The sequence below is a fragment of the Mastomys coucha genome, unplaced genomic scaffold (assembly GCF_008632895.1).
Source record: "Mastomys coucha isolate ucsf_1 unplaced genomic scaffold, UCSF_Mcou_1 pScaffold1, whole genome shotgun sequence".
Lineage (NCBI taxonomy): Eukaryota > Metazoa > Chordata > Mammalia > Rodentia > Muridae > Mastomys > Mastomys coucha.
The window spans coordinates 50,276,909-50,292,687 of record NW_022196891.1 but is presented as its reverse complement, the minus strand read 5'-3'; the positions used below and the strand labels follow the sequence as shown (position 1 = coordinate 50,292,687).

The 15,779-nt window shown below is 43.9% G+C and overlaps 1 protein-coding gene across 1 annotated transcript in view; it reads left to right on the top strand.

The window, feature by feature from the left end:
* The first annotated feature begins 674 nt into the window (after positions 1–674).
* Lamc2 (laminin subunit gamma 2) overlaps positions 675–15,779 on the top strand; it is a 64,889-nt gene continuing 49,784 nt past the window's right edge. The window contains exon 1 of the mRNA XM_031384874.1: positions 675–984. Within this exon, the coding sequence (XP_031240734.1) occupies positions 906–984 (79 nt within the window). The 5' untranslated portion in view covers positions 675–905. The remainder of the gene's footprint in view (positions 985–15,779) is intronic.

Below are 15,779 nucleotides of genomic sequence, written 5' to 3'. Positions count from 1 at the left end.
GAGAATGGCGTGAAAAATATTCTCTAAGATGTTAAAAGACTGAGAAATCATGTCCCTTTTTTTCTTGTGAACAGAAGGCTTGTTGAATATCAACTGTGAACTACTAGTTCGTGGGAACAGTTAGTGGCTTTAATGAGTTTGTTAGTTCAAGATTAAAGGGGGTAGATAGACCCAGGAGAGGAATCTTTGGGTCATTCTGGTAGTTGTGTGTGTGTGTGTGTGTGTGTGTGTGTGTGTGTGTGTGTAGTGTGTGTGTGTGCTTAGGTGTGAGTAAAATCGGAAGTATGAATACCTGCAGTCAGAATAAAAGTTGCCCTGAGAGTGAAGAGGATCCTGTTGGGCCCCTCAGTCTAATTAATTTGCCTCTCTGTGTTTTAGATTAGAGAGGAGGGGGCTTCCGACTGTGACCGAGATGTATCCGCATCTGGCCCTTGAGACTCCCTAGCCCCACTCGGATTTGAGGAAGTGGTGGCCGATATCTACCACCGTGAGTTCTACCCAGGACCACCCCGGGAGAGACCGGCTGTGCGTGGGGGGGGGCGGGGGGAGGGAGGGGATGTGGCACATTCCAGAAGGATCTCTGGACCGCAGCCTCTGCACCACGCCCTCGGCGGGGCCAGGTGTGCGCCCCGGTTACGGGGTGGGGGTGAGGGGCCGGGCCGCAGCGATCCAGCAGGTTTACTGCTCGGCGTGCGCTGAGTGTTTGTCTGCCTCGGAGGGTTGGGTCCTCCTTGTTCACAGGTGAGTCACGCCCCAAAACACCACCGGCTCTCTTCCTGTCAGGACTGAGTCAGGTAGAAGAGTCGATAAAACACCTGATCGAGGGAGAAGGAAGGCACAGCGGGGCGAAGACTCGGCGCCCTCCCGACAGGCACCCGCAGCGGCGGAGCGCGCGCGGCCCAGCCATGCCTGCGCTCTGGCTCAGCTGCTGCCTCGGTGTCGCGCTCCTGCTGCCCGCAGCTCAGGCCACCTCCAGGAGGGAAGGTGAGTGCTCCCACCGCGCCTCCAACTTGCCCTTCCCTGCACACGGTGATGGTGGCTGAATTCACCTGGAAGATCCGTACTCGGTTAGGTCAAGGATCTCTGTAGAAAGCCCATCTCCCTACCTGGGGCTCTTGTAGAGTTGGGCTCTAAAGTGACAGGAGTTTTCCCATAAAGTCCCCCGAGTTAAAAACACGAAGCTGATGCCTTGTGCCAGCCAAAGGTTTTCTTGCCCTAAAGCCATTCCTCTTTCAATTCCCTCTCTTTCTTTTCTTTGGCACCAGGGGACCCCTCCACACCCGTTCAGTCAGTAACATGCTAGTCTTGAAACTGTCCTGTCCCTGAAATTTACCACTGGGAGTTAGGTGAGACTTTTTCCATGCCCGGCAGCACCACACAGACTAAAAACAGAACTTCCACAATCCCCTTGTTATTCTTGTTGTGTTTTTGAGATAGAGCGTGAACTTTAAGCCTTTTAGTAATACTCAAAACTGCAAGTGTTACTTCTTAGAACAGTTTCACCTTCCAGGTATTTATTGGACTCAAACGTCAAGTATCATTTACTCCTACTGAGAGCACGCAGTGGCTGTCACGTCCTGAGGAGTTAAGTTCATGTAAAATAAAACTCTATGAGAATCTAGCAACTGTTTTTTCTGTGCGTGTGTCCTGTCAACTATGATGACACATAGTGAGGGTTTCCCTGTCACTTAGCAGAAGCGCTTTCACATTCACATTTCACATTCACGGTTACTGTTTCCTGTGCACTCCGTGGCGTTCTAGTTACCACTGCCATGGATCTGAGGCCACAATGATCAATCATGTATAATTGTCACCAAAAAGGGGTAACTGTGGGATGATAGCCATGTTCATTTTCCTGACAATAGTAACCATTTTGCTAGTCCAATCAAAACCTATTGTGTGCCTTAGATATGTAAAATAACTTCTTAAAAAAAAGTATGAAAGTGGTCGTGTAGAGTATGCTCCCTCAGAGTCAGGATAAACTAGTTGAAACCTCGTAGAAAACATTCTGAGAGTGAAAACAGTCTCTGAATATTAGAATTAAAAGTAACTGCAGTATGGATCAGCAACTAAGAATCCTTTGATTGAAAAGATGAGCAGTTGGCAGTGTTTTTACACAAGGCCACCCAGGCAGCTATTGGCAGTGGCAGAACCTTTGATCCAGGTGTTCTTAGCTTTCTTGACCTCATTATAAAAGTAATTTTATTTATTTGATATATATATGTATATACATATACATATATATATGTGTGTGTGTATATATATATAAAATAGGTAATCAACACAGCAGTTTTCCTCTTGGCTGTAATTAAATACATATGTGTGTGTTGGTATTACAGAACAAAACCGAATCTATAGGATGCCATCAATTGTTTAGAAATTCAGATTTAACAGCAGACTTTGTATCCAAGCAGTCAACCAGACACAAAGTCAGAAGTGCTGTGTAGGCTCATTTTCCCATGTTCCCCTTCCTTAGAGACAGACTGCTTGAGATACCAGGTTCTCTCCTCAAATGGCTTTATTTTGGAGACAAGTGAGACTATGTCATTATGGTAGATCATTCATATTTTTCCATTCATGCCACACTGGGATAGACAAGGAGTTGGGCTAAAAGTATGATACCTGTCCTAAACCAAAGTGACCTGTGTCCAGGGATCCTGTGGGCTGTACCTGTGGGCTGCACAAGTCTGAAGTCGGGATGTTGCTTCCTGGTTGTTTCTTGCAGGTGAAATTATGGTTAAGATATAATTACCTAGACTTATAGGGTTGGTCTCAGCTAAAACACTGGCTTTAGAGTCAGCCTGACCTGGCAAAATTTTTTGGTTTATTCACTTGTTAATGCCTGTCTTAGTCACTGTTCTATTACTGTAAAGAGACCCCATGACCACGGCAGCTTATAAAAGAAAGCATTTAATTGTGGGCTTGCTTACAGTTTCAGAGGGTAAGTCCATTCTCATTGTGGCTGGGTGCAGTAACAGAGAGCTGACATACTGATCAGTAAGCAACATGCAGAGAAAGAGAGTGGACCTAGCTGGGGGGTTTTGAAACCTCAAAGTCACCCCCAGTGACACACCTCCTCCAACAAGGCCATACCCCCTAATCCTTCCCAAGTAGTCCACCAACCGAGAACCAAACATTCAAATATATGAACTTATGGCTGTCATCCTTGTTCAAACCTTGGCGTTCTCCGTAACTTTTTAGGCTCTTCAACTGCTCGGAGTCTGGTTCTTCATTTGCTAAATGCAAGCATTGGTAGTAAGCAAGCTTGTAGAAAAGGATGGTAATTGTGAGCCACCATGCACAGCTGGGTTCATCCACACTTCTTTAGAGAGTCTGGAGTACAGGTATGGTGAATTTAGATGCCCAGCAGTGAGTAGGAAACACATACCATATCTTGGCGAGAGACTATGACATATGTCCCTAAAGATCTGGATCATATCTCTGTGGGAGGTATGGTTGAGATGATCAAGATGCAGAGAGGAGCGTGATAGAAAAAGTAGCTATGAATCTGGCTATGAAGAGCTATATGCTATAGGCTGTATAGGGCGCCTCATAAGCAGAGAGTCAGTGGGCAGGAATGGTTGAGTGTTTCACGTTTTAGAGAGGCCACTGTGGGGCTCAGAGGATAGAGTCAAGGGAAGAGAGCTAAATAAAAGGCCACTGCAGTAATCCAAGGGGGAGGCGATGGCAGGAAAACACCCGAGGAGAAGGAGACGGCAGAAACTCAGAAGGGACAATCTAAAGAACTTGTTGACCCACTAAGTACCTGATAAACTTGTGAGGACCTATTACATTGTATCTCTAGGACTTCCAGGGCTTCTCTTTCATCTCTCCTCAACAGCCCAAGAAAGGTGCTAAGCATCCATCCTGTTCAGGCCGACCTGCTCCAGGAGTTACCCAACAACAAAGGTAAAACATTAGACACAAACCTAAACCAGATTAGAATTCCAACCCTGGCTTTCATGCCGGCCCTCCGTGCTTTTTGTTGCTCACTAGAACACATGACAGAGTGATTTATCAAACCCGCTTCTCCCGAGAAAATGCCCAAAACATGTAAGGTGGCCTTGAACTTTCTGATGGAAGTTGAATCTCTCATCTCCCCCTCCCAAAAATATTCTGGCTTGATTCTGAAAACATTTAGCATCGTATATGTAGTAACCGTCTGTCTCTTTTGTGTTTAACTTAATGAGTCACATGACTATATTTAAAGTCATCTAACGTATAAAGTGACATACTTTTGTTTTGTTTTTCTTGAAATAATTGCATTCGTGAGGGAATTTCCACTCAAACTTAGACTCCAGATGCTTGTCTTCTTTTCTTGGTTGTTTGTTGTTGTTGTTGTTGTTGTTGTTGTTGTTTGTGAGACAGGGTTTCTCTGTGTAGCCCTGGCTGTCCAGGAACTCACTCTGTAGTCCAGGCTGGCCTCGAACTCAGAAATCCGCCCGCCTCTGCCTCCCAAGTGCTGGGATTAAAGGCGTGCACCACCACTGCCTGGCTTCTTCTTCTTTTTAAAATTATTTTCTTCTTTTTTAAATTATTTATTTTATGTATATGAGTACACTGTCACCGTCTTCAGACACACCAGGTGAGGGCATCAGATCCCATTACAGATGGTTGTGAGCCACCATGTGGTTGCTGGGAATTGAACTCAGGACCTCTGGAAGAGGTCTTAACCTCAGTGCTCTTAACCTCTGAGCCATCTCTCCAGCACCTGTGCTTGTCTTCTTAAAGCCATTTCCACACAATTTCTTATTTCAAATACCTTGAGATGTGATTCCATAGAACCTTTGTTTGAGGAGGCGGGGCTAGGGTTTCCCTGTGTGGTGCAGGGAACTCATGACCCATTGAACCTCTTCCTACTATTAGTTGACAGTACTGGGTTTTAAAAATAGTTAAAGGGCTTAAGAGTTTCTGGAGCACGTTGTGATCTTTGGAGCACAGTCACCTTGAACTTATCTGTGACAGCTTCCAACACTCATGCTTGTGAGATAAGGGACGGGGTGTTGTGGTAGACAGCTTGGCATTTTTCTTAGTGGTAAGTATCCAGTATATTGAGTGAGGTCATTTTAGCTTAATGTCTTCCCCAGATAACATTTAAGTCATTGAGAAAGTAGTATGTAAGATTTTTTAAAGGACTTAAATGTGACACTGCCCCTAGGAATCATTTTTGATAAATTGAAGTATGTGTGTGTGTGTGTGTGTGTGTGTTTTCTTAATATATTAAACAGTGATAGAGAATTGGGATGCAATGTGAGCTTCGAACTCCTGTGGGGACATTCATTTTGACATCCTAAACTGGGGTAGTTGATTTAGCTCTAGTGGTTGATGAAACTGTTGACTTGTTATTGTATTTATGGGAAAGTCAGGATATGAAATTACCCCACTGAGACAATTCCAGAATACGTTTCCTGTTTAAGTCCTCAGTAGCTCAACCATACTGACATTTGTTCTTTTCCTGGGGAAATTTGCAAGGTAAAGGACCAGACCAGAATCATCGCTTTCAGAGCAGTGCAGAACCAGGAGCCCCAGGATTCTGAAATTCTCTAATTTAGTCACAAATGGAGCTTAGCAGATTACTGAGGCATTCCTGGGGCTGTGTTGTAACATAAGCTCCAGATCAATGATGTAATGTTTGAATCACCTTCAAAACCAAAAGCTGTCTTTTTCGGTGCCTGTGGGTGACTATGTGTCTGCAGACATCCCTCCCTGCTGAACAAACATATGCTTCTTCACAGCACATCTGTGAAAAAAGAAAAGTATAGTGGCTTTTCCTCCAACAGCAGCCAACACATGGCTGGAGTCTTCCCTTCTGCGGCATGGGAGGAGAGGCGGAGACTATGGAGCCAAGGGTCTGTGTTCCCGCCTTCCTCAGGCATAGCAGACCCATTATAGAACCCCAACTGTATCTTGTCCAGATTATATTTTATTTATCATGGGAATATGAATTTCCATGTTGGAAAGGAAAATCAAACTGCAGCCAAATCACTTCCTACAATGAACTCAAAACTAGACAGATTATCTAAACAATGTGCTGCACTTTATTATATGGAAGACTTCTTACAACAAAGGCTTACACATCCCCATTGTTTCCTAAGCTACATCCTTATCCCTGTACAATGCAAGGAAGTGCTTAAGTAGGAGCTCCATTCATCCTAAAGTAACCTTGCTTAGTCCCGTTGAACTGAATGAGAATGTATCAGACACTGAATGAGAATGGACCTAAGAGGTCTCTAAGCAACCTCTTGTTTTATAAAAGGATGATGATAACCAGGAGGTAGAATCACTGCCTGGATTCCCATAGCTAAGCTGGGTTCAGCCAGAAGAATGCATGTATGCCAGGGAAGCTGAAGACCTAAGATTGCCTTAGCAAGAACCCTACAGTTAGTAACAGGGCCAGGGTTCACCTGTACATGAATGTTTAATTCCCAAGATAATCTCCTTGACTTATCACTCATTTTTTAAAAACAAAAACAACCTCCCAAACTATGTATCTATCTATGTATCTATGTATCTATGTATCTATGTATCTATCTATCTATCTATCTATCTATCTATCTATCTATCTATCATATGATATATATCATACACACACGCATATGCACACAATAAATATATGTGTGTGTGTATATATATATACACATACATATGTATATCCCTTTTTAGTCATAAGAGGGAATTATGGAAGCTTTAAAAAACATTTTGTTTTATTTATGTGTGTGTGTGTCTGTGTGAATGTATGCCACACACTTGTGTGGAGTCTAGAAGAGGGTGTCTGATCTCCTGGGACTGGAGTTACAGGTGATTGTGAGCCACCCATGTGGGTGCTGAGAAACAAACCCAGGTCCTCTGGAAGAGCAGCAAGTGCTTTTAACCACAGAATCATCTCTCCAGCCTCTTAGTTCTCATTCTTGTTGTAAACGTTCATTTAAATTAACTCCGGTGGCTGGAGAGATGGTGCAGGGGTTAAAGCAGAAGTTGTTCTTCTGAGGACCTGAGTTCAGTTCCCGGAGCCCATGTCAGGTTGTTTACAACTGCCCATGACTCTAGCTCCAAGGGATCCGACGCCCAATTCTGGTCTTTGAGGTTACCTGCACACACATGGAATACGTACACATACATAATACACTTTTATTTTATTTTACTTTATATGTATGGATGCTTCATCTGCATATATGTCTGTGCACCATGTGAGCACCTGGTGTTTTTTGTACACCACCAACTTTGGTTTTGGTAAAAGTGGATTCCCAATGTTTGAAGATCCTTTCTCATCTTGGCTTGACTTTCTCTCCTATAACAATGGATCCCAGGTTGATCCTAACCCGTGTTCTCGCCTCATCCAGGACGTGGTAGGAATCTTTGCCTTCTGAGCTCTGTGGAGACGTAAGGCAAGGCCACAGCTCATGTGACTAAGAAGCAGAAGTGGAGAAGCACCGTGCTCACCCCACTGATGTATAGGACTTGTCACTTCTGCAGCCTGGTGGAGTATCTGTGGTCCATTCTCTTCCGCTATTTGTTACTTCCCTTGGTGGGTGTATACATGTAGCTGAGCCCCCAAGAGCCCATTGATTGATTCTTCTGATTTCAAGCAATACAAGTTTAGATTTTTCAAGTAGGACTCTTACAAAATCACTTTATGCACATTTTCCAAGCCTCATAAAGGCAGAATAATTATAGCCGTTCTCTTGATAAAACTAAGACATGTCACAGTGCATAGTAGAGACATACTTATTCAGGCATATATGTAAAGGGATGTAGTGATAGACAGAAACTGCAGCTGATATTTATCTATGAAAACTTATTGTTCAAAAATAAATCAGTAAGGGATTTAGAGGAAATTTTTGTCTGACTGGGCTCTGGTGTTCTTATGAGGTGTTATGGGGGACATCCCAGGTAAGAACTCCAGGTCACCTGGTTGAGTCACATGCAAGCCACACATGATTCCAAGCCTAGGTTGTGACAATGTGTTTAATGCACCGATAATGAAGGTAGGAACCTTCTTTAGCTCATATTCAAAAGAAGAGTGGACAATGAGCATCTCCTTGTCTCTTGGTCACTGTGGACTGTTTACAGTTCAAGAGACTTAGTCATGTTCTATCATTCAGGATGACTGGAGCGATAAGACATCAAGCCCTGCCCATTCTCTGTGTCCTCTTGTGGCCTTAACTACACTGCACGGACAGCACATGGCTCAGGCAAGGGACATCTCAGCAGTCCTGGCTTAAAATGAACTGGAAAAAAAAAGTGGAGGAGAGAGGGAAAAAAAAATGGAATTTCATTAAAGATCTCTTGGTGAGGGAAATACCCATATTCTAATTATAAACTAAATTGTTTCATTCTTTAAAGGGATTAAACTGGAAACACATTCACACACTAAGCCATAAAGTTCAAGACAAGTTTGAAGGATGAACTAGTCATACTTTGTTTTATTTACTTAGATTGAATATTTATCCAGATTTCAGAAGGAGATGTCTCATAGAGGAGATTTTAAAACTAGGAAATCTTTATGAGCATCTCATTACCACACATAAGCATAGCAGAAGGTCTTGTGTTCATCTTAAGTAGCTCAGACCTGAAGTCTGGGTTTTTCAGACAGCATCAAAGATTCTGATGCAGTTAATACCAAATGACAATTGATGGATGTATTTTGCTTGGGAATTTCATAAGGATTGTGTGATTTGAATAGTTGTAAAATGCATTTAAGAACACATTAGAACAGAGCTCCACTGAAGGATGCCTCTGATCACTGATTGCTCTTGTACTTTGGGCACCCATGGCAGGTGTTTTAAAAGGGAGTAAATATTCTCAACCTAATCCCTATTTACCAAGTTCAGTCCAGGTAAGTTTCTTCCTGCAGGACCTCATGATAGGCAAGTTCTTGAAAATGGGGATGGCAGGAGATACATCCATCCATCTGTCCATGCATGCATGCAAGCATACATACATACATTTAACTGAATTTCATTCTCTCTCTCTCTCTCTCTCTCTCTCTCTCTCTCTCTCTCTTCCTTTTCCTTCAGTTGCATTTTATGCCTGCATAGTCAGAACTATTGAGAAGACCCTTGCTTGACAATATTATAAAAGGGCTGCAAAAAAAAAAAAAAGGGAGGAGTTTGCTACAGGAGACCAGTCCTTTAACTCTGAAGTAGGGGGTGGTGTCCAAGAGGATAAATCAACCTCTAATGTTTAGTGTAATTTCTTTGAACAAAGGAAAGAGCTATTTGAGGTTTTCTTGCCTTAACTCAGTACTCTTCGCCATGATGGTTTTCCTTTACAAAGCAGGAGTTGTAAGAAGCATTGGATAGAAGGATATCAACTACATAGAAGTCCTTCAAACCCAGCTCCTTTAGAAAGTGAAGCAGAAAGATTATAATTTCAAGGCCTGTTTGGGCTGTTAGAGCAAATACAAAACTAACATGGGTGATGTGAATGAAGCTGTCAAAATAAAGAAAAAAAATGAATGAAAGGACTGAGATTAGCTCTGTGGTAGACCAGTAGGCCAGTCCTCACTGCAATAGATAGATAGATAGATAGATAGATAGATAGATAGATAGTCACTCCTCAGTTGGGAGTTTTGTGAAACTAGGCTGAAAAATTAAATAGGACCAGATCATGTTTTTCCTTGTAGGCAATGTGAAGGAATTCTAATTTATAATCTTAGAGGAAAATGTTGGCATTAGAGAGCTTTAAACAGAGAGAAGTCAAGAAAATTTATATTTTGGCAAGATTTTCTGCCAAGTTAGTGGAAGGAAGCAAGAAAGGCTTCATGGAGTCATAAAATTGGGCAGTCCTGACTTGCTCAGCATTGGATTGAGAATGTCCACTGTGGAGATGGACTCAGGTGCACCTGAGCGATTTGGTGGGTTAAACACTGGTATGGGACAGGTTAGCAGCTGCTGAGAAGGTTGTCTTTGAGTTTCTAAGGTTGGCTTTAAGCCATCAGACTTGATGCAGAGGGGTTTTATTATTGACATTTGTTTGCTGTTTTGAGACAGGGTGTCACTGTGAAGCTCAGATTGGCTCCTCAAACTCTTGTTCTTCCTGCTTCAGCCTGGCTAGCTATGGGATTATTGGTGTCTGCCACCATGGTTAGTTTCTGAGTTTAGTTTTAAATAGGTTCTGTCCAAAGATAAAACCAGCTCAGAAGTGGAGTGGATGGCGGAAGTTGGGGATGAGGTTTGGGCCGGGGAACTGTCCTAGGAAGGTAAAGCCTATGGTGGTTATGAAAACCTTGTCTTGACTGGGATCAGGAAAGCGTTATGGAGAGAACAGTCAACAAGGCTCAGGACTGAGTCTTGAGAAACCAACATCTGGAGTTGAGGAAAGGTAAAGGTTCAACAAAACTTGGTTGTGGAGATCAAGGGCCAGGAGGAAACCTGATAGCATGACCACATGCCGCCCAAGAGTTTGGGAAAAGCAGAGGGGGGATTTGATGTCTCAGAAAGAGCACCCTGGGGGCAGGAAAGGATGCAGGAGGCAGACAACTCAGTGTCCACCTTCAATTTTCCTACTTGGATTCAGTCACGGGAGATCAATGTAACTTATGTAGACCTGTACCCAGCAGCTGAACCGGCAGCAGGAGCCAGGCTCTTAGTAACACAGGCTGTCAAGTTCAAACTTGCCGCTTGCTCAGATGCCTAGCTCTTGAGGTAGTGCTGCTTACAGGGCAGGCTGCCCCATCAGGGCCTGCTGAGCTCATGCCATCTGTCAGCCTGCTGTACACCCCTGCCTGCCCCTCCTTCACACAGCCCTTGGCTTGCTGCCCATCTGTGGCTGCTGTCTCACAGGCCATGGAGAGATGGTAAGCCTGGGACAGAGACAGTTCCTCTGGTGTTAGAGGCAACCTGCCTGAAAATTCCAGACCTTCCTTTAATTGAAAATACCTTCCTATCTAGATTCTCTCTCTCTCTCTTTTTTTTTTTTTGGTTGAAATATTAGCCATTTTCACAGTGATTGTCAAACAGAAACAACAACTAATATGTATTCTATTGGGGGAATTTCTGTGCAGATCCTGGGGTGAAGCCTAGGCGTTGTCATGTGTATAGAATTTGACTTTTCTGTTTTTATATTATTTGCTTATTTTTTTATTAGTATGTGTGTTTTATGTGTATGTATGTATCTGTGACTGTGTACATGCCATGGTAAGCATGTAGCGAGGTCAGAGAGCAACTTGTAGGAGATGTTTTTCTCTTTCCACCATCTGGATTCTTTGACTTGAACTCAGGTCTTCAGGCTTGGCAGCACTCTCCACTACCCACTGAGCCACCCCTGCCAGCCCATAAGTAGTGTTTCTTACAGTTAGCCTGCCTTTATCACACCCCTCCCTCCCCTTCCTCCTGCTTCTTGTTTTGCTCTCTTCTCTCTGTCCATCCATCCCATCTATCATAGCAACAATAATGCCAAGCCATGGAGCAGGTACCACTGGAAGAGACAAGAGAGAAATTCTAGACTTGTGTCTAGATAATACCCACAGATGCACTATATATGGAAGTAGTGAGCTCTGTGGTCATGTGGTGAAGATTGATTCCAGCAGTGAGAGAGAAGCCACTGCAGGCTGTGATTAGTGTATAATCTGATTTATGTTTCTTAGGGCACCCAGCCAGTTCTGTGGAAATGGCAGATCTGAAGGTCAGAGGCCGCGAAGAGCTCAGGGTTCCAGAATTCATGCAAGAATCTAGGTGTTGAGGCCCAGGGAACAAGAGAAAGAGAGTTACAGGAAGGGCTAACATGGGCCAAATATACAGGTTTTTTTGTTTGTTTGTTTTGTTTTTTGGTTTTTACATGAGTGTGTATATTTTCATTTTAGTATTCCCTTTAAGCCACTAACAAGAACAGTGACTTCACACGCTGTACCCTGGTGAAAAGCTGAGTGTATACACTATTTGTTTTTGTGGGTCTTGTTGTCTGTTGTGTGTCTGGAACAGATTTGATTATGTAGCCCAGGTTCACCTCTAACTCAGAGCAGTCCTTCTGCTTCAGTGTCCTGATTATTGGAATTCCAGGCCTGAGCCCCACACCTGGCTCAGAGCTTGCTTTTAAGCTTCACACAATAGAGAGGCTCTTTATAGCATGGATGGTCAGAGGTATGCCAAGTTGATACGACTTCTGGTAGCTGCTGGCTCCAAAACGTGGTATTTTCTCATGGGAAGTTTAAAAAGAGTACTGGATGAGCCTGTGCCCACCAGTGGTGATGAGTCCTTGCCCCAAGTGCAGCCCTAAGAAACATTGTCTGTTTCCTTTCATTCTCCTAAGTCTAAGGCCTGGAAACAGCTTTTGCCCCTTGGCTTCCTGTCCTGACTTGTCAGAGGCCATGTTTAGTGAGGGGTGGGAATTCAGGGAAGAGCCCAGAGGGATTTTAGGCTCGAGGCTCCATTGTTAAAGAGGGCTTCTAGCTCCTTTGATCTGCTCTCCTGAGGAGTGTGGGTGGTGGTGGGCAGACTAACCTGCACCTTCTGGCTCTCTCCTAAGGAGCACTTTGAGGGTCAGCGACCAAGCTATTACAGTGATCACTATAATATACACTTAAGCAGCTGAGACGCAGCTCACAGCACGCAGACCCAGGTGCCACCCACACTTTACTAGACCTACGGAAATATGTGAAAATCTTCCTAAACCGATTCTGGTTCAGAAGTGTTTGTTTAGGGCTGGAAGTGAACTTGATGAATTGCATTCCTTTATCTGTGGGGGAGAACCTGGCTGTCTGTCAAGAGCTGGAGTGAGGGGACAGAGAAGCAGAGGAAATCTGAAGAGTTGTTTGTGGCCTGGAAAGAGTGTGGCCGTGACTGAATAGGCAAGGAATAATGACCGGGAGGTAGCACAGTGACAGTTCGGTTTTGACACCTATGTCCAGGGTTCATGTGTGCTTTTTATTTCCTCATTGGTTTCTCTGTCTCTCTGTCTTTCTATCTCTCTCACTCTGTGTGTGGTGGGGGTGGGGAGGATGGAGGGGGGAAGCGGGGGGAGGGGCTGCACACGCCACACTCCATACATGCAAATCAGAGGACAATTTATGAGAGTCACTTCTCTCCTCTCACAATGCGGGTTCCAACGACTGCACTTGAGTTGTCATATCTGATGGGTTTGGGTCGCGGCAGGACGCATCTGCAGACACCAGGCTCAGGCAGTTCCACGTGTAAGAGGTTTAATTGGAAGTGGGTAGGGGGGTAGCATCGCAGGAAGAGAGAGGGGAGAGAGAGAGAGCGAGAAATGGAAGAATTGTCTCATATATACGGGTTGTGACGTAGTAGGTCCGGGTAAAGGTGGGAGTTGAACCCAATGGATTCTGGGAATATGGTGGCCATTGTCCTGGCAACAGGTCTGTGGACCCACCCATATATCTGCCGCAGGTTCTGGATACTAACATAGTCTGGTGGCAAAGTGTCTTTACCTGATGAGCCATTTTGCCAAATCTGATCTTGTACAAAGTTTCATATCTATATCTATCTATCACCTATCTGTCTGTCTGTCTATCTATCATATCTATCCATCTATCTACCCATCTATTTGTATGTATGCTTGTATATATATATATATGTATATATATATATATACATATATATGTACATATTTAAGTTGTGTGTATGTGTTCGTATGCACATGTATGTGTGTACTTGCATGCATATAAAGATCAGAGGAAAATATTGTTCCTCAGGAGCTGGTTTGGTTTTTTGTTTTTGCTTGTTTGTTTTGCTTTTTTTGTTTTTGTTTTTGTTTTTGTGTTGAGGCAATCTCTTGGTTTTCTTGAGACAATCTCTCATTACTGATTAGGCTAGGTTACCTGGCCAGCAAGCCCCAGAAACCCAGCTCTGTCTCCACAGTGCTGGGAATCCAACTGTGTGCCAGCACACCCAAATTTTTAATGTGGATTCTGGGGATAAAACTCAAGTCTTCATGCTCGCATAACACGCTCTGTGCTGACTGAGCCACCTCTCCATCCCCTGCAGTGATACCTTATCTAACCTGACTCCTGGACCCAGGCCTGCTCATGGGGAAATTGGAAAACGTGGGGAATGTGATAAGTGTTTAGTGAATATATACATTACATTTATTTATGCCCACTGGTTTTTATATTCCTCTGTAATAAATATCATCATCCTAATATGCTCTCTGTGTTCCTCGTTTATCTTGGTTACCTGCCATGGAAACCCCTGGAGGGCTGGGACATATGTAGTTTTGCTTGCTGCTGCATCCTGGAGCCTAGAATAGCCTCGTACATGTTAGATGCTCAGTGTGTATTTGTCCACAGTGGACTGAACAGGACTGAAAGGACAGAGCTCTTTCAATGGTAGAAGCACAGGCAGCTGTCTCCAGGGGTGGTGTTGGGTCAGATGCTTATTCAAGGAGTTGAAATCAAAGCTCACACAGATGTAGCAAAGAAACGTATGTAAAGCAGAGTGACAGAAGTGATCAGAAGACACAGCGAGGGGCATCAAGCCATGCGCGTGAAGACACTCACATCCCGCTCAGTGTTTGGAGCTGACTTTGCATTTCCCTTTGGAGTTCAAGAGAAGGAAGACATTGGTTACTAGGAGGTTTGGCATAAGCAGTTTTCTATTTAGATTCATATGGTCATATAATCATTTTTCTATTGTATATGTCCCTTTCCAGTATGCTGACATAATATGGTAAATAGAGGATTTTTCCCTGAAAATTCACCAGAGGAAAAATTTTGCCTTCCTGTGCATGCACCAAAACCCAACTCCAGCTGGAGCAGCCTTTCCGTTCGTCACACCTAGATGAGTTGACAATGGACAATATTTGAACAGAAGCTGACTTAGCTTGATGCCTGTGTAGGGAAAGAGGAACCTTACTGTTCAGAGAAGGGTGTGCATGCAGTCTGATGCAGGGGTAGGGCAGGGTATCTGGGTACATTGTTTGGAGAAGGTTGTGGTTACAGTGGTGCAGGTAAAGGAGCTAGGCTGACACATACATCATTAGGGAAAGGGGTGTCCATGCCCAATCCAACCAGAGTCCTAGGTTACTAAGCTATTCTTTTTATATGTCCGCTTTACATCTACAGCTAGCTTGTCTTCCTTCCCTCCCTCCCTTCCTCCCTTCCCCCTTCCTTCCTTCCTTCCTTCCTTCAAACAGAACCTTCTGTAGCTCAGAATTCTGTAGCTCAGGCTGCTCTGGAACTATATAGCCCAGGTTGGCCAAGAACTCCCGTTGATCCTCTCTCAGCTCCCCAAGTGTGGCAATTACAGGTGTGAACCTCCACATTGCAGCAATGGGATTCCTAAAATTCAAAAGAGCATTCACTTATTAGTTCATCCCAAATACTAAACTATGGACCAGCTTCTAGTCCCACGTAATACCCTAGAGCTTAGTTTTCCTATTTCCTGTCTGTTCGAAGTAAGACACAAAGTACAGCCCTTTACCTTTAATGCAGCTTTGTTTCAAAAAAAGAATACCTAAAAATTACATTTGGGCAAATATTTAAAATGCAATAGATTTCCTACACAAATCCAGATTTCTATTTTCTTTGAAATGCATAAATGGAAACCCTGACTATAGTAGCCCTTCACCCTGGCCAGCTGTTTCCCACTGTCCTTAGAAAGTGAAAGCCACTTTCCCTTTGGTCCTCTGGCATAGTCAGCCTGGTGGGTGCCCTGAGGCCACCAGTGAGCTCCTAGTGCTATTCAGTAAGAAATGGCCTCTAAGCTGGGTGGTGTTGGCGCATGCCTTGAATCTCAGCACTTGGGAGGCAGAGGTAGGAGAATTTCTGAATTTGAGGCTAGTGTGGTCTACAGAGTGAGTTCCAGGATAGCCAGGGCTATACAGAG